At 39.0% G+C, this 18,223-nt stretch overlaps 2 protein-coding genes across 4 annotated transcripts in view; both read left to right on the forward strand.

Annotated features, from left to right (window-relative positions):
* Positions 1-1,498: 1,498 nt before the first annotated feature.
* rsph3 (radial spoke head 3) lies at positions 1,499-6,976 on the forward strand. The gene is made up of 8 exons (XM_034240158.1): positions 1,499-1,688; positions 3,021-3,102; positions 3,206-3,347; positions 3,442-3,587; positions 3,852-4,055; positions 5,749-5,911; positions 6,103-6,189; positions 6,858-6,976. The coding sequence occupies exons 1-8, from the start codon at positions 1,579-1,581 to the stop codon at positions 6,911-6,913; spliced, it is 990 nt and encodes a 329-aa protein (XP_034096049.1). The 5' UTR covers positions 1,499-1,578; the 3' UTR covers positions 6,914-6,976.
* Positions 6,977-10,149: 3,173 nt separating this feature from the next.
* Positions 10,150-18,223, forward strand: part of ezrb (ezrin b) — a 39,528-nt gene continuing 31,454 nt past the window's right edge. The window contains exons 1-2 of one of the 3 annotated variants that reach the window (XM_034240139.1): positions 10,150-10,203; positions 12,236-12,321. In XM_034240139.1, coding sequence (XP_034096030.1) covers positions 12,310-12,321 — 12 coding nt within the window. In that variant the 5' untranslated portion in view covers positions 10,150-10,203; positions 12,236-12,309. Of the gene's footprint in view, positions 10,204-12,128; positions 12,322-18,223 lie in introns of those variants that run through there. The other 2 variants (XM_034240140.1, XM_034240138.1) reach the window with 2 other exon arrangements.

Consider the following 18,223-nt stretch of genomic DNA (forward strand, 5'->3'; position numbering starts at 1 on the left):
TATTGTCTTCTGTACAGGAAATGGGCCTTACGTCACTGACTCATGCTAAGAACTGAAAAGTGTTGAAACATAACAAGAAAAGCCACTAAGGTGATGTACTGTGCAGGTCCCTCCATTAAGGAGGCTGGTGTTAAATTACAGACTGTTTTTAACATTATTCAGACTCAGCTCTCTGAATTAAAGCTTCTTTTAAATATTGAGAAAACCAAGGTAATGCTCTTTTCTAAAGCTAAAAAGACACCAGAGCATGTTTTAGATATTGTAACTACACAAGGAACAAAACTTGAAGTTGTTGCCTGTTACAAATACCTTGGTATCTGGCTTGATGATTGTCTCACTTTTAAACTTCATGTCAATAACCTGCTTAAAAAGCTGAGGGTTAGACTAGGTTTCTACAGGAACAAGTCCTGTTTCTCGCTTGAGGCCAGGAAAAGGCTAGTCACTGTGACCTTTTTACTTGTGCTGGACTATGGTGATTTGATGTATATGAATGCACCTGCCAATTGCCTGATCAAGTTAGATGCTGCGTATCACAGCGCGCTAAGATTTATGACAAATTGTAAAGCATTAACGCATCACTGTACCCTGTATGCAAGGGCTGGTTTGCTTTCACTAACTGTACGGAGGCTCAGTCACTGGTACATTTTTATTTACAAAGCCATATTAGGGAAACTTCCATCCTATATCTGCTCCCTGATCTCACGGCGAATTGTAAGTGGCTACTGCCTGAGATCGCATGCTGTAGTTTTATTAAATGTGAAAACTGCTAGGACTGTCTTAGGGAAGACAGCTTTTAGATGTGCAGCGCCACTGTCTTGGAATAGTCTGCAACTGAAATGGAAACTGAGCAATCTGGTGCCACTAAATGTTTTTAAAGCTCGGTTGGATGCTACTCAATCGGAAGCTGTTGGTACCTGTACATGTGGATAGTTATGTAAATTGTAATCCCTGTGATGATGATGTAAGATGTCCTTTTGTTGTTCTGTTAATGTTTTTATGTTTCATGTGGAACCTACTTGAGCAGGTCTCCCTTGTAAAAGAGTTCAATGATCTCAATGGGATTTATCTGGATAAATAAAGGTTTGAAATGAAATGAAATGAACGCAAAAAATAGTGCATCTGTTGACCCTCTAATTTGGTTTTAGTTGGAAAAAGGTTGCTTGTATGATATTGATTTAGTCTTTTACATTGGAAGTTCATTCTAACAAAAGGCAAAAGGTCCATGTTGCTTTTGATTGTACCTAACTATTCCAAAGTCAGTAAGCTTTTCAAAGTAAACAGAGCTCAATACCAATATAATACACATCTATACTTCCATAACAGTGCAAACTCCTGCAATATTCTAAAAAACGTTGTGTTTTATTTATTTATTGTTTTTGTATTTTAATATTGAATTAAATCAATATAAAAAGGGTTTAAAACCATGACAAACTTTTTTTACCGCTTAATTATAAAGGAAGTGACGTAAGGGCCGTTCTACTAGACTTCCTGGAGACGGTTGCTACAACAGTTCGTTGCCAACTGTCACTCTACCACTTAACGTTACCTGATGTTTTGTCTACTAGTTTCTGACAGATAATGGCTTTTGTTTCACCCACCAAGAGGGATCAAAACGGAAGTTACACTTTCTCCAGCCGGCCCAGACCTGTGGAGGACAGGTCCAAGTACAGAGAGCCTCCGTCCGAACAGTGAGTTAGTTGATTGATTTATGCTAAGCTAGGTGCTAACGTTGCTTCAGTGCTACCAGCATTGAATTAAGGCAGGTGGAACTAGCTAGCATACTGTAGCTAACACATCATAATATTCACTCACTTTCACAAACTACAGTTCAGAGACAAATATTGTACTATTTTTTTTACACTACACTCAATCGACAGCTTTAGTTAGTTTCTAGGTGAATCCACTGAATAAGATTTAAAAAAACAGAAATATCAAATCAGCTTGTAAAATATGATGCATTGAGTGGATACTACTAATCAGTAGGCCTACATTGCGAATTCAGAATAATTAGGTTTGACCTTAACAACACGACATACTCACAAGAACTAGATAAAGTGTAATATTTCTGTAGGAATGCTTCATCGACTTAAATGGAGTTTGCTCTTTGGATGGACCAAAATACCAAGAAAACACATAGTAACTCTGTAATTAAAACATGTACATTATTTGTCATAGTAATGTTAAACCTTAAAAGTACTCTAAAAGTCAAACAGATCTAACTTTAACATGACTATGCCATTACAATAAATGCGTTTTATTTGTTAAAAAATACATGGAGTTCCTGAATATAACATATAATGATGTAATACTTCATGAAAACGTCAATTCTTCGGAATAACTACTTCTACTTTTGTATACATTTTGCTGAAGACGTTTTAGGATTTTTATGTACAGTACTTTTACTCATATTTTTGCATTTAATGCTGTAGTATCAACTTTTTTACTTAAAGGAATACTCAGTCCCCAAAATGAACTTTTGCTTATCTAGTACCCAGCCCTAGTTACCTTGTATTCTCGAGGTAAACGTTGTTTTTCCGGCATGCATCCATTGTGAACAAATAATTATTGCAGTGTTTTACAATACACAGAATTGTGCTTTGTTCGCCCTTTGAGGCAGGCGAGAAATCAAGGTAACACAGGAGGAAGATTTGGTATACAAAATGTTGTCATTTTATTGAAGTAATCCATCCATCCATCCATCTTCTCCCGCTTATCCGTGGTCGGGTCGCGGGGGTAGCAGTTCCAGCAGAGAGCCCCAAACTTTCTTTTCCCTGGCCACATCAACCAGCTCTGACTGGGGGATCCCAAGGCGCTCCCAGGCCAGCGAAGAGATATAATCCTTTAAGTATTATTCCCAATACTTCCTTTACCACAGAAAGAAAACCTTAAATAATTTATATCTAATGCTGGTTGGAAAATACCAGCTTAACATGGATCAGGAAATCACCCTTTTCACGTGTAAAGGTCAGCCACTAATAATCTGACTACATGACTGCACTGTGTTTTTCCTGATGATGTAGGACCCAGAGTAATTATGGGAACATTATGTATGACCGCCGAGTTGTCAGAGGAAACACTTACGCCCAACAAATCATACCAACTGTAAGTATGAAACACTCATATCATTGAGCATGACCCCTTGTAGGTTTGCTTCTCTATCTGACATTATATCTAAATCATGTGCATTATCTTCCTCCTTTGACAGACAGCTCTGCCAGACCCTGTAGAAGTTCAGAGACAACAGGAGATTCGGAGGAGAACCGTTGCCGCAAAGCGAGCCAGGGAGCAGTGCAGAACCAGGACTCCTGAAGCGCTGCAGGGCAGAAAACACATCGACGTTCAAACAGGCAAGGCTTCAAAACATTCCGACTATCATTTATTCATTATGAGTTTCTCAAACGTGCTGTTTGAAAGTTGTTTTGTAATTCTCTTGCCCTTTAGACCTTTATCTGGAAGAATTAAGTGATGTTATCGTGGCTTCAGATATCGAGTGCCAGACTGATGCTTTCCTGGACAAACCAGCCACCCCGCTGTTCATACCTGCCACATCTGGAAAAGATGTTGAAACCCAGATAGAGGAGGGAGAGGTAGGAAATAGCTTTAAAACGGGATTCAGAAAAGTCTTGAATTTGGAAAACATTACCCTAAGTTGTTCACGGTTTGGAAATTGCTTGAATAAAAATGAACGTGTCAGCATAATCTGGTGTTTCATCTTCACAGTCACTCCATAGACACTTCATAGTTCTAGAACAACACATTTCAGACAATATTTCAAATGAAATGCTTGCAGGATAACAAATAACCCTTGTGTTTCAAAATGTCTAATCACTTACTCTGAGTATGCTCTGCAGTTGTTTGACTTCGACAGGGAGGTGCAGGCGCTGCTGGAGCTGCTGGTGGGGAAGACGGTGGAGCAGTCCCTGGAGGAGGTGATGGAGGAGGAGGAGCTGGCCGGTCTGAGGGCACAGCAGAGGGCCTTCAGAGAGCTGAGGAACAACGAGCTGGAGGAGGTGCTGCGGCTCAAGGAGCAGGAGAGGCGCCGCAGTAAAGAGAAGGTATGGCAATGGAAATTCACTTTTTAAATCATTAAATAGGAGGAAGTCTATCCCAAAGCTTGAATATCAGGAGGAACCAGGGACTCATTTACGGAACATTCAGATGGAGTCGGGCTTTTTCCTTTCATTTAAACTACAGTCAATGTGGCCGTACATCAGCAGAGTCCGCTTTCACAAGAGGGTTGGTGTTCCAGAAAGGTAATATCCGGTGCAACAATCACTATTTGAGAATCAGACTTCCTGTTTGGTAATGTTGCCATGGGAACGCTGTCAGTCAAATCTGATCAAACCATAACCTTACAGCCAGATGAAGCAAATGACTACTTTTTTTTCTGTTAAACTGTTATTGTTTATAACTTTCCTAACTCCAAATGTAATTATTAGACGCAATTAGTTTCATAATATACTTAGTTTAACTATTTTTTGGGTGCTTTTACTCAGTAAAATGATATTAGAGTGATAATATATAATAATATAGAGTGCCCTTTATGGACTGATTCGGAACATTTTGGAGAATTGTAATCTATGAAGTTATCGGTTTTTGAAATCTTGTCCCTCTCTGTTTTGCTAAGCGCTCATTGCTGTTTTTTGTGTGTGCATTGCTTAGAGAATAGAATATAATTCCTTTATTGTCATCGCACCAGGTACAACGACATTTAAAAAAGCAATCCTCGCAGTGCATTTCCACATAATATGAAAAAATAAATATCTATATAAACATATACACATATAAACATATGCTCACACATCCATACCAACATGCATACATGCCCGCACATAATTTAAATACAGTTTACAATATAAAAAACACAGGGATGATATTTGGCATCTCTGATGTCGATCAGTTAATAAATTAATAAAACTATTAAAAAGTAGTGCAGTTGCAAATTGTTACTGTGTGTGTGCTACTGTAGTTCAGCATTTGACGGTGTTCAGTTCTCGCATGGCTCTGGGGTAGAAACAGTTTTTCAGTCGGTTTGTCCTTGATTGAATTGACCTCTACCGGAGGGCAGAAGAGCAAACAGGAAGTGTCCAGGGTCCAGGGTCCAGGGTCCAGGGTCCAGGGTCCAGGGTCCAGGGTCCAGGGTCCAGGGTCCAGGGTCCAGGGTCCAGGGTCCAGGGTCCAGGGTCCAGGGTCCAGGGTCCAGGGTCCAGGGTCCAGGGTCCAGGGTCCAGGGTCCAGGGTCCAGGGTCCAGGGTCCAGGGTCCAGGGTCCAGGGTGTGAAGAGTCTACAATTATTTTTGCCTGCTCTGTTGAGGCAACGTTGGCTGAAGAGTTCCTCCAGAGAAGGCAGTGAGCAGCCGATGGCCTTCTGGGCTGTGTTGATGACCCTCCGAAGGGCTTTTCTGAGCAGCTGACACACCACGTGGTTAGGCAATATGCCAGCACACTCTCTATGAAGCAGAACGTTTCCACTTGTCAATCAATTAGTGTGACCATACTATAACTGAGTGTGTTTTTCTAATTTGAGTTTCTGTATGTTTTGGTGTCTTCTTTGTCTGTGAGAAAATACACCTCCAGTTATTTTAATTATTTCAAGCAAAGATCATGTTTCCATAGTTCCAGAAAACATCTGAGGCTGTGTGCTTTTTCCACCCGAAGGAAAATACATCAAAGGATTGGGACAGCAGAGGAGGGAGCTCGGATAAACGTTGACATATTATTTGTGCTTGTTTTTCCGTCTGGCCTCAGGAGCGGAGAGTTGCCCAGCAGAAGGAGGTGCTGAGGAAAGAGAGAGAGGTTGCAGAGAAGATTGCTGCGCGGGCGTTCACCCAGCAGTACCTGGCTGACCTCCTCCCCGCTGTCTTCACCTCGCTGAGAAGCCACGGCTACTTTTATGACCCCGTGGAGAAAGGTCCGTCTTTCTTCTCCATCACCTGCTTCCATTAAAACCAACCATTCTACCCTTTTGACACATGAGGGCGCCAGCGCACCGCCCTGCACACAGCAGCATCTGTTAAAACCTGCAGGCTGATCTGTGACCAGCAGCAGATGAGATCACTGTGATGATTTCATCTTTTACCATATTTGTGCTTGATTTTCTAGATATTGAAACTAATTTCTTCCCCTGGCTGATGGCTGAGGTGAACAACAGTTTGGAGAAGAGATACACGGCAAGGGCGCTGCTGGACAGTAAGGAAATATTAACAAATATAATCCAAATGTATTATAGCCCCAAAGATGCCTCAAAGGCTGTACAAAGCAAAAGCAAAGACAAAAATAACAATACACTATCTATTTTTCCTGTTGTGCAGAAGACTTCCCTCTGCTCTAGTTTTCAAACCTGCTGTCTCAATGTTTCATGCCTATTTTAGGATGTTTGAATTTTCCAGGTTTCATCTTTTGGCTAAATTATTTCGTAATTTTTTTTAATGAATATTTAATACATTCTTCATGTAAAACCTTCCATGATTTCTTTTGACTTTTTTTCATTTATTTGCAATAATGTTGATGTTTGAACTACTGGTTGGATACATGAACATTATAAAGGTGTCACTTTGGACACTGATGAACTGTTATGGTATTTCTCACTATTTCACATTTCTTTACGAATTTAACAGATGATGTATTAATGTTCACAGGTTCTCCTCCAGGGGTCACTTGTGCATATTCACGGTTGCAGCGCCATCTAGTGGCTGTTATTAAACATTACAGGTAATTCGTGTCAAACATATTTCCACAGAAATGACTTCATCCTGTCTCTCTCTCTCTCTCTCTCTCTCTCTCTCTCTCTCTCTCTCTCTCTCTCTCTCTCTCTCTCTCCTCTCTCTCTCTCTCTCTCTCTCCTCTCTCTCTTTCAGCAATCATCGATGATGTCGCTCAGAAGAGACAGGAGGCGTTCAAGGACACACAGTGATATCTAACTGAGAAAGGTCAAGGGCATGAGTGCATTCTCAAAAATAAAATGTTTTTTCTTTGACTAAACTTCCACGAGGCATTTGTTAACAAAATTACAATTATAATTGTAGTTGTAGTAGGGTGGTGAAAAATCCTAATGCTGTATTTTATTATTATTTAAAAAAATCTTTGGACTTATTGCTGCATATTACAGTATAAATCAAAGGATTTCTGTACGGCAAGAAGATATTTTTAAAACCTTGACCATCAGTGTTTGAAGTTGGGTTATTTTTGAAAAATAATTATACAAAAAAAAATTTAGTTGGTTTTTAGCGGGTAACCTGTTTAAGGATTAAAATATTTTGTAATCCAAAAGGTTGTTCTAAATCATCAGTAACACTAATGTCAGGTGCACAATAGTTTTTCTTGACAATGTTATCTGTGTTGTCTGTGTGTTAATACTGTGGCCAGGCAGGTGGAAACATATTGTCTTACAGAGAATCAATCAATCATCAATCAATGTTTATTTATATAGCCCAATATCACAAATGTTACATTTGTCTCAGTGGTCTTCACAGTTTGTACAGAATATCAGTATCAATACGACACCCTCTGTCCTTAGACCCTCACATCGTACAAGGACACACTTCCAGAGAAAACCCACAGTTTAAAGGGGAACATGGGAGAAACCTCAGGGAGAGCAACAGAGGAGGGATCCCTCTCCCAGGACGGACAGACGTGCAATAGATGCCGTGTGTAAATTGAAGAGATAATACATTTTACAGCGTAGGTAGACCAAATGTTTGGAAATGAACACACTCATTTATTTTATACTAAACATGACATGTTACAGCAGTGTAGAGCTTCAACAAAGTGGTATGAAAAGATGTAGTTAGCATTGCTTGCAGGGATTTCCTGTATATTTACATGTTACAGCAAATGGAAGATCTGAAGTCCCTAAACACAACAATGTTCCTGTTGTTTTCTGCTTCAGCTTTTTTTTATCTTAGTCTTTTATCACTGACGTCATTTTTCTTTCAGTCATAACAACCAGGCTGTGTATTTTTCCATTTCACTTATCAGAAGAAATGTTCTGCAAACACCAAACACAGCAGATCAGACAAATAATGTTAGTATTACTATTAATACAAGAAGAAGAACAAGGTCCCAGAGGAGGGACGGGTTAAAAAAAGGAACTCCACATTTTTAGTAAACCATTCAAAGTGCCTTCCTGTGAATTGTATCTATTTTGCATCTGGCATCACTCTGCAAACAGCGGCTCATTCTGGTGCCGTAACAGGCAAATCAGCGCTGTTTTGCATTGCTCAGAAAGACTGCTTATTCAGCTATATTTAGCTCACCAGCAAAAACAAACTAAACCTAGTTTCTACACTTCTGTCTTAGTTATGTGAAAGAACTACACACAGAACAATACCATTTTTATTTGTATCTAAACACGTGTCACCAGTCCAAAGCAGTGCAACATTCCTTACAGCATAGCGAACATACCGTGTAAAAAATGTAGAACAGGAAAAGGGGGAAAAAAGAAGTAAATATTGGAGGAACCCATCACAACTTCTTGTCAACTACATTTTGATAAACAAGTAAGTTGTCATCAAAATGTGCTACTGATCAGTGCTGGAATATTGTGTGAAAAAACAACAAACACAATTAACACAACATAAAATAACCATACCAGTCCTAAATTAAAAAGACAATAAAGTTAACTTCGACTAAACACTATAACATCCCTTAAATGTTTTAAAACTAATCATTTTAAAGCACAGGTAACATGCAATGTAAGAACAGAAAACACACTTCAGTTTGGTTTCCCTTCCTTCTACTTCCTTGTTTTTCTCTTCTCCCTTCCTCTCTTTTAAATTCATATAGTGACATTAGGTACTTTTGTACTTCTTATTCAATAAGCTCCAAAAGTAACTAAGGAGGGGTTATGTTGACAATGGCCGGTTAAGTAGTACAAAGTGGTAGGCAGGACTTTCACATCTCTCTGGTTTCGTATTATGGTGAGAAGTAGGTTCAACCTCTGATATATACGGCTCTATTTTAATCCCGTCACCTGATTGGGCGGCACACCAATGACGTCACTCTCTCAGACGCGCGCTTCCCTCATGTGCTCAACTAAAAAAAGTTTGAGCCGTAATGCATCAGCGTGCAGGACAGGAGGTGACACACCTATCTATACATAGCAGACACACGAGGTTTTCATTTATTTATCCAGAGTCATAGATGGTATTTATAGTTATTACTCACATAATTGTTTTCTTATTAATGTAGTTATCTCAGCTATCTTGACTTACACAGATACGAGCCATGTTTCTTACTGAGCAATAGACTCCCTGATCCTGTCAACAATTCAAGTTTAACTCAGTGATTCATACACACATATAATAGCCTACTGTATATGATATGACTTGGAGGAAAAGGACATACTAATCTACAATATGTCTCTGAAGAGTTTGAAAATATGTTTAAAGAAAATAAACTTGGTTCAAACAATGATATCTAGAAAGGCTTAAAAAACAAATAAAGGAAACATAAATTGTAATATAGCAGTGTAGCAGTTAGTATGGGATTTATACACAGTAAAAGTAGGCTACATGATTGATATGATTGGCACATATGTTGGTCATTAACGTTACAATGAGGGAATGAATGGATCTTGTAATTATTATTGATGTAAAAAAAAAACAATTTCACAATTAAGAGTGCACATTTACGGCCTCAGAGAGCCAAACACTTTATTACCGTTGTTTCTTATGTTACAGTACCAGGGTTCACAATTTAGGTTGCAATCTTTGGAATTTTAATGATGAAATCTTTTCAGTTTCCATGACAGCAGGACCCCAAAAATAACTGACTGATTTATGATCTATATTTAAGTCTACAAAATCCCCTGCACTATACGGGGAAAATCCCTGTTAAAAAGCAAGGGTGGAAATTAATGAAGTAGCCTACATTTAGTCAAGTACTGTATACTTGAGTAGATTTTGGAGGTATTCATACTTTAATTGAGTAGACCTAGGAGTACAACAATTAAAGATAAAATCCACCTTTACCAGCTGCAAAATTAAGACTGTCACAAATTAGACTGGAGCAATATAATATGTATTTTTTCTAAAATAGCCCCCTGCAGGTCCCCCTCAGGTACCGGAGCTCCTCAGCCTGCCGGTGGCAGCAGGAACCGCAGCGCGATGATGAGCGCCATATTGCGCCGGGTTGCACTGAGGAAGGGGAAATCTGCCTGTGAGCTTCGGACAATCATCTCCTCTCCACACCTCACCAGCTCCGGTAAGACTTTGGGTATCCCATCTCTGTTCCCGACTGCAGCATGCAGAAAAGCGAGGCAAAAGCTGTGCACAAATACACTCAACACACTATTTTCCCGGCGCACTTTCTGCTGGCTCTGCACAAAGACATACTGTAGCCTAAATCTCACAACAGGTGTCTGTGGGATTACAGTCAGTAAGGATGACTGCATCGTTGAGGAAACTCCCACACAAAGAGCAATATAACGATTACAGTCTGACATTAAACACAATGAATCTGTGAACAGTTTTACGATGAGTTTTTTTATTGTCAAACATATGTCGTCTATGCAAAGAGCTGGAATTACTCGTTTCCCTGTCGCTGTGGGTGTGTACCCACAACATAGACGTCACTTTACCGTGGAAAAATGCCCTGAAAATCATCACATTATTATATTTATGGGCATTATTATCACCTCAAAAGGTTATTTGTGACTAGGACAGAAGCCCCTACCGTTAATGTTATCTTTCGTGTAGGAACATTGTTTATTTTTTACTCTTAAAGCGATTGTTGTACTCGAAACAGAGGTGTAACTCGGATAATTGGGTTGTGGGTTTGTTAACAACCCAAAGCGTCAAATTAAAGGATTAAAAGCGGGCAGGGTGGGGAAATAACTTTATCATAGCTTGTGGGTGAGGCACTTTGAGTACCACATTTAACCTGCCGTAGATGATTCAACAGTGTCAAGGTAGAACACAACATCAGCACTTCCGGTGTTATATTTCAGAATAAAGTGTTGGGCTGGAATTAACACTATGAATTAGATGATGTTTGATATATAGAATAAGTCTTAAATGACTGCAAACAATTACAAAAATATTGTTTAATGTGTATGTCAATGCACATTAAATAGTATACATTAAATGTGATATTAAATCAATCTTAGTTTTGGACAAGGACTTTGAAAACGTTTTACAATGTGGCACAGTTCATGATCAAAGGATTTCTTTTATAGCATTGAAGTTGTTAAAGGTAACATTTCAAATTTTTGTGTGGATCAGTGTTCATGTTAAATTAAGTCACTTCAAGTTGTTAATTCCCTAATGCATTTTCTATTGATCGACAAGCAGTTCCCTACATGTACCAGCATGCATTGCGTGCAAGCTGCTGAGGCCCAGGGTCTCTGCCGAACATATCCTCTTGTACAGCTATTGATTCCTCTGCCTTCCTCTGCTGGTTTTCTTTGGTCGTATACTCTGGTTTGAAAAATGTCTATTTTGGTACGCCATTTTACTGGAAACTGAGCTAGTTTTCAATGCATGTGAGGAGAACAAGGAAGATGTGTTATAGATCATGGTTACCCAGAGGCAGAGAATAGAAAAACAAACTGACATAGCCTAAAGTTCTTCCTAGTATATTTTGTTGTCTCTTCAAATGGTGCTTCTTGATGCAGGTACAACTGATGTTGCAGCTGTAAACACATTTTTCTTTGTCATTATAACAAATGGGGCTCAATCAACAACAGTTAACATCAATATTAGGCTTATACTAAATTGCATTCACTAAAAAGTATTCATATAATACCTATCAAACAGAGTTACAAAGGGTTTTCACATAAGAACACTAGAACAGATACATAAACACAAAGAATAATGAATGAAATTATTTAAAAAAAACACAACACATTATAAATCACAGAGTAAAGCAAACTACAAGTAATAAAACATAAAATCACATAAACTATTCTAAAAAAAGTGGATTTAAAAAAAAGTGATTTCAAAGTCCTGATCAAGTAAAACAATGTTTATGGTTGGAATACAAGAATAGGATTAGATCAAGTTTGATGTAGTCAAAATTGGACAAATAATCTCAGAATTTGTAAAGTGAAAGAATTAGAGATTTATCAGAAGTTATCAGCTCTTATTTTGAAGTTCAGTCGGGTGCGCTTCCGGTGTTGTGCTGGTGGCTATCGGTGATTCATCTGATGACTGTCGCCGCAGGAGTGCCGCTCTCAGCCGGGTTTAAGTATCGCCGAAGAGACTCAAACTCGTTTCTCTTCTTTCTCTCTTTTCAGGAAGGCACACGGAGCTCTGGTCTCTCCTTTGGAAACACTTTTTTATTTAACAGAGCGAGGAAAAAGACAGAAAAATGCCTAAAGCGGTGAGTTACACTTTTCATTATTGATGTTTCACTCAATGCTCTTCGCATCGCTGCCTTTTATGCTTAACTGAAACTTGACAGGTGATGAAACTTTCCTAAAATATTCTGTTTGCGGTAGGATTTGTAACATGGAATATATTTAGAAATTGGCCAATTTGTATGAGTACTTTTAGGCTACTTTTGGTACTTTAAGTATATATTTTAATGCTAATACTTCTGTACTTTTCTTGTAACAGAATATTCCTCTACTCTAGTACTTCTGAGTATTTCTCCCTCTGACTAATTTAACTTATTGTAAGACAACTTAGGTTTTGGTAATGTGAAACAGTCAATGGCAGCATATTGATACTGATGAAGAATATTCTATTTAGTATGAAATGAGTGAGTCATTGAATCAGGATTCATTTGTTCAGGTCTGAAAGGTCAAAGCCTATGTTTGGTTATAAACCTTTTGTCTTATTTGGGAAAAAATATATCATAAATCACTTCCTGGGAGTGACAGATGTAAAAGTGATGCTGTCAGAGTACTTTCACGCTGAGTAATAATCACTGTGAAGCATTTGTCATGTATTTAACTTGTCACTGCTTTTAAAGTCTAAAGCCAGAAACAAAGTACAGGCTTTACATTTAACATGAATATTTATTGGGGCTATATGAAAACCAGAAACATGTCATTTTTCCTGGTCTTCATGTGCATTCTTTTTCTTAGAAACGTATATAAGTAGGGTCTGAGGGGGAAACTCAAATCACATGCTTGTTATATCCTGGGGGTGTCCCATATGTTTCAGTGCACATCATCCACTTGTGCTAGGAACAGTGATTGTGAAACTTATAATCTAGACATGGACAGTTAAGCACTGTTTCAATGTTAAACACTGTAGGCGATCATAATCACAGGATCTGTATCTTTGACCTCATTCTCTGTAATGATGTACAACATGATAAACAGCGGGGGTGGAAAATGTCATGTTTATATCCTCAGGATTTCGTGATGAATACCGGGTTCTCCCTTCGTCTCTTGAAGTTATTTTCTAGGCTGAAATTTGAGGTTACTCCTCACTTAAATATTGGGTTCACATAGTCAACTTGAAATCTTGGAAACTTGGAAAAACATTGACTTACAGTTCACGGTATCAATGAGTTTCATCTTTGTACAAAAGCAAAACAAAAGGAGATATTTGAAGAAACTGTTTTATTTGAACAGGTTTTTGGCCCTCAATTATTCCGGACTCGTTTTGCCCCACCCCTGAGTATGACTTTCTGTCACACGTGCAGCATGTCACTCAGTCAGCTCGCTGTGTGGACATTTCTAGAATAACAGCCGATGTGTTCCACAGTATTGAGGAAAATATGAGACAAATGTGTTATAGTTGGATATGAATAAAACTTACTGCCTTAAAAGTAAAAATCTCTATCCTTCTTTATTTAAAAACTAGAATACAGAGATTATGCTTTTTGGGGTTTCTCTCCCACACACTCCCCCCCCCCCCCCCCCCCCCCCCCCCCCCCCCCCCCCCACCTGAAACGCCTCCATTGTACTCCTTTGTTTACCTCCATAACAAAGTGACATCACTATGTCACACTCAGGCTTCTATTGGCTAGCGCACCAACACATTGTACGTGATGGGCTAAGGGGCGGGATATCTCTAAGCGGTTGGCCAATCGCAACAGAGCCGGCCAGCTAACCAATCAGAGCAGACTGGGCTCTGGTTTCAGACAGGGTGAAAAGAGGTGCTGCAGCATGAGACAAAAATGGACTCTTTGAACATTACAGCATGTAAACATGTCACAGTAGAGGCACAACATCTTATAATGAAACCTGAAAATGATCATTATGGGGCCCCTTTAAGTCTTAAGATGCTTAAACAGACAGTTGCTCAGTAAAACATGTCAGAGAGAATTACAATGGGAGACATTTGAGTGAAAACACTAAAACCAGAAGCATAAATAGCTGCTTGAACACGGCTCAGACCATCACAGAAAGAAGCAGCATCTTTGTGGTGACATAAACTCAAGCACCGGTTGGTCAGTGTCATAAAGTGTGTTGTCGGTTTGTTTAGAAAAGGCCTCATGGTTGTCATGAGCGTTGCCGTGGAAATTACATCATTACTGTCTGATAGCGGCCGGGTCCAGCTACCACAAAATAGCCGTCTTTTTCAACACCGTTTCCCTGTCCATGATATCCAGAGAAGACTACAGGCCATGCTTTTTAAATCTTACCCTCTGGTTTACTGAGTGTTCAATATGTGACCTCATGACTGAAGCAGCTTTTGCAACGTAATATCAATAGGACACTAAGTCTGTTTTAATGAAAGTTGCTCCTTTGATCTGGTTTCCACCCGAAAGCTTCCTCTCAAAGTAATTCAGCAAATGCTGAGTTTCACTTTGAGCCTGGTTGTACATACGGGTTCATATTTTGAGTTCTGTGAGAAGTGTTAAATTGGATTACTAGTCTAACCAGCTTCAGTGGCTCCAGGCTGTAGCTGAAACATGTTAGTGTGGGAGGCAGGGGATGGTGCCATGATGGTGAAAAGAAACCCCAAACTACAGTCAGATACACCTTGTGGTACTTTGGAGCCGCGTTTTGGGAGTACTTTAAGATTGATTTAATCTGCTGATCATTTCCTCGATGACTCCATTAATCGTTTAATCTTTACTTTGTTTGAATATATTTTGCATTTGCAATTTCTCCAAGCGCACAGCAATGCCTTAAATGTACTTAATTTGTTCAAAGATATTAAATTGACTGTCTTTTATTACAATACAAATAAGCACATTCTTAATTTGTTCGGCATTTTGGTTTAAAAAAACCCAAAAGAGATAAATTGATTATCCAATAAGTTGAACAACTATTCAAATTGAACCCTTATTTTAATTCCCTACCCATATCTATAGTATCATTTCAAACATTAAATATACATTTGTGAAATGGAGATGTTAAATACATAAATGTACTTTTTAGCTTCCAAGACTATCTGTATTCATTTCATGGTCATAATGTTTGCCGTACATCAAATGACGTCTTGAAAACCAGTAAAAGGTTATTACCAAAGGAAGGTATTTGTATTAGTTTGTCAAGAAGCTGTAGGCCATGAAAAGCAAATATCAAACAGAATCAAAGTGCCTTACGTTTGAAGCAGACTGGCACAGAAACCTCCCGGCAGTCTGATTATTACAGCTCAGATACCTGGCATGAAATCAAACATTCCAACATTTTTTGAATAAGGGAGACATTTATGACCGAGAGCGGGCCAGCGGCAAGACGTTTGACCAGTGTTGAGGAGCAGTTGAGGCTCCTCTATTTCTACCTGCGTGACTCATGTTTCAGTTATCTGAATGACACATTGTCAGAAGTAAAGGATCGCGCTCCTTGGCTCTCCCAGAATCCTGTTTCCTCACGGTCACAGCCCAGTCACACAAACATACAAGGCGCGGTCATGATCAACATGGATGGGTGTTTCCTTTTTCACGTCCATTCCCTATTGTTAGTATCTGTTCTTTTTTTAAATCATTTATAACTCAATCATGTCTGGAACGCCCTGGAGACCTGATTCACAAATCCAAAAGTGCTTACGAGTCCTTGAGCTCTCATTCTCCTGCGGAAGTACACCTACACGATATGTCACTTCCTAAGACCTAAATGAAGGACACAATGAGCTTGTTCCCTCTCAATAACAGCCGTCGTTAATGGTTATATTACTCTCAGGCCATTTCAGACGAGTCCCCATGGTGACTCATTGCAAGAGGCACGCAAAGCCATGCAAACTATGCAGAGGGTTAAATATTGAATGGTCTTCACTGAAGAATGCAGTGCAACCTATTCACACTTTTTGACCGCCTCATTTCTTTAACGTGACCCGGAGAAGCTCCTTAACCTCCCCATTGAGAAGTCTGAAGGAATGGTTTACAAGTTAGGATCACATGTGAAGGCCGAGCTGGATCTAGAGAATATTTGACATTCTTGAGGAATGACTTGATTGATTCATTTACAGAACAGTGCCTTTAGCAGTGCATTGAGTTGGGAATTGATGTATGGTATCAGCTCGAGCTGTGAGCTCAACGTTACCTCTGTAGTTGCTTAATGGATGATCTCAGGGCTGTAGATCTTGGATATATATTACAATGTAATGTCGGACCTTGATATTTAAGGCAAAAGGGTTAACATGATACACTATTATCTTTTGAATGGGATTCTGTGATCTTGTTTTTCTAGCATTATAAAGATTGATTCCACTCACAAATGAATACGTTGCTATTGCCACGAGACCGTTAGCTTAGCTTCAGCAAGGTGAGCTCTAAAGCTTACTATTTGACACATTACATATAATCCCTCCTTACAGGACAAAGTATCATCTTTGCACAAATGAAACGAGAGATAAACACGGTCATTATTGAGCTTTAAATGTCCTTGTAGGTTAGGGTGACCAGACGTCCCCGTTTTCCGGGGACAGTCCCCGTTTGTATTGGCCTGTCCCCGGTTGAAACTGTCCCCGGAAATGTCCCCGTTTTTTAATATACGTTAAAAACACATAGCAAGGTGAAATAAAACGTTTCATGTCAGGAAACACTGGGTAAACAGACTGCGGTCAAGCCAGACCCCACTTCGGAAAACACAGTCAAGCCAGCCCACACGTTGTATTGCGGTGCGTGAATATCCTATGCATTACGGTAGAGGCCTGTAAAAACTGCCTTCAAAATAAAAGCGTTTACTCGGTCAATAACAAATATACCTAAAAAAACATACCAAACATATTCATATATAGGCTACTGGAGCTTAAATTAAGAAATATGTACTATATAATGTGATCAATAATAATGTAAAACAAACTATGTATAACTACCACATTATAACTGAGTGAATGCAAAATGTAATAACAGTTATGAAGACATATCTGGCATTTCCACTGGGTGACTAATTTCAATTGATGTTGACACCATCTCACAACACTCCTAAAATCACATTACTTTCTGAAGCACAATTTAAAATGTATGCTGTTCAAAATCTCAAATTAGATCTATTGTCCATCTATATTTGTATTATTATTTAATGGAAAGCGTCCATAATCAAAGAGTCACTCGAAGTCAATCAAATACTTATTTCACTTCAGTGTGATAGCAGGAGACCCCATCTAGTCAATCAGAGGACAATCTGATGTAGAATTTCAAAATAAAATACTTTTGAAATCTCATATATGGGCTATCATCCCTCTGTTTTTAGATAAGAAAAAAACAATCCAGTATCAAAGACTTATTTCACTTCAGGGTGATAGCAGGACACCCCATCTAATCACTGAGAGAATCTGGACAATCTGATGTACAGTTTCAAAATAAAAGACCTGAAGTCTCATTATGAGCTATCGTCCTTCTGTTTGTAGTTCAAATGTTCGAATTACATTGAACCAGAATTGTCCCCCTTTTTTCTTTAACAGTGAAGAAAATTGGATATGTTAATGATATATTGACCGCAAAACTCAAAATGTCCCCGGTTTTAATTTTGAAAATCTGGTCACCTTATTGTAGGTGGATTCTTCTTATGAATTTACAGAGACAAGTTAGATGTCGTTTAGCCTTTAATGCTAAGCTCAGCTAAACGGCTTCTGGTGTTAGCGACATACAGTACCAAATAGACCGGTATCAATCTTTAGGTCTGACTATTGGCGAATAAGCTTATTTTGCCAAACAAGTGTTTCTCAATGAAAGAATTAAGAACCGTTGTGTTTCCATCAAGCTTGTGTTACTTGTTATTCTTTCTTGGCTACCACAGTGTTCTATCTGGCACCAAGAGTGTGAACATGTGTATAGCTTTGCTTTGGGAACCACTGCTCCCGTAGCTTAAAAAGTTGTAACTGTTATGTCTCGTGGAGCAGGGGTTTACACGGTTAATATGAGCGTCTGTACTTTC

This window comes from Gymnodraco acuticeps, unplaced genomic scaffold, assembly GCF_902827175.1.
Source record: "Gymnodraco acuticeps unplaced genomic scaffold, fGymAcu1.1, whole genome shotgun sequence".
Lineage (NCBI taxonomy): Eukaryota > Metazoa > Chordata > Actinopteri > Perciformes > Bathydraconidae > Gymnodraco > Gymnodraco acuticeps.

Bases quoted from the DNA above. Each gene is read 5' to 3' on its own strand.
- rsph3 (XM_034240158.1), top strand. From the start codon at position 1,579: ATGGCTTTTGTTTCACCCACCAAGAGGGATCAAAACGGAAGTTACACT. The intron at 3,348-3,441 runs GCAAGGCTTCAA...CTTGCCCTTTAG, and splicing joins ACACATCGACGTTCAAACAG to ACCTTTATCTGGAAGAATTA. The intron at 3,588-3,851 runs GTAGGAAATAGC...TATGCTCTGCAG, and splicing joins CCCAGATAGAGGAGGGAGAG to TTGTTTGACTTCGACAGGGA.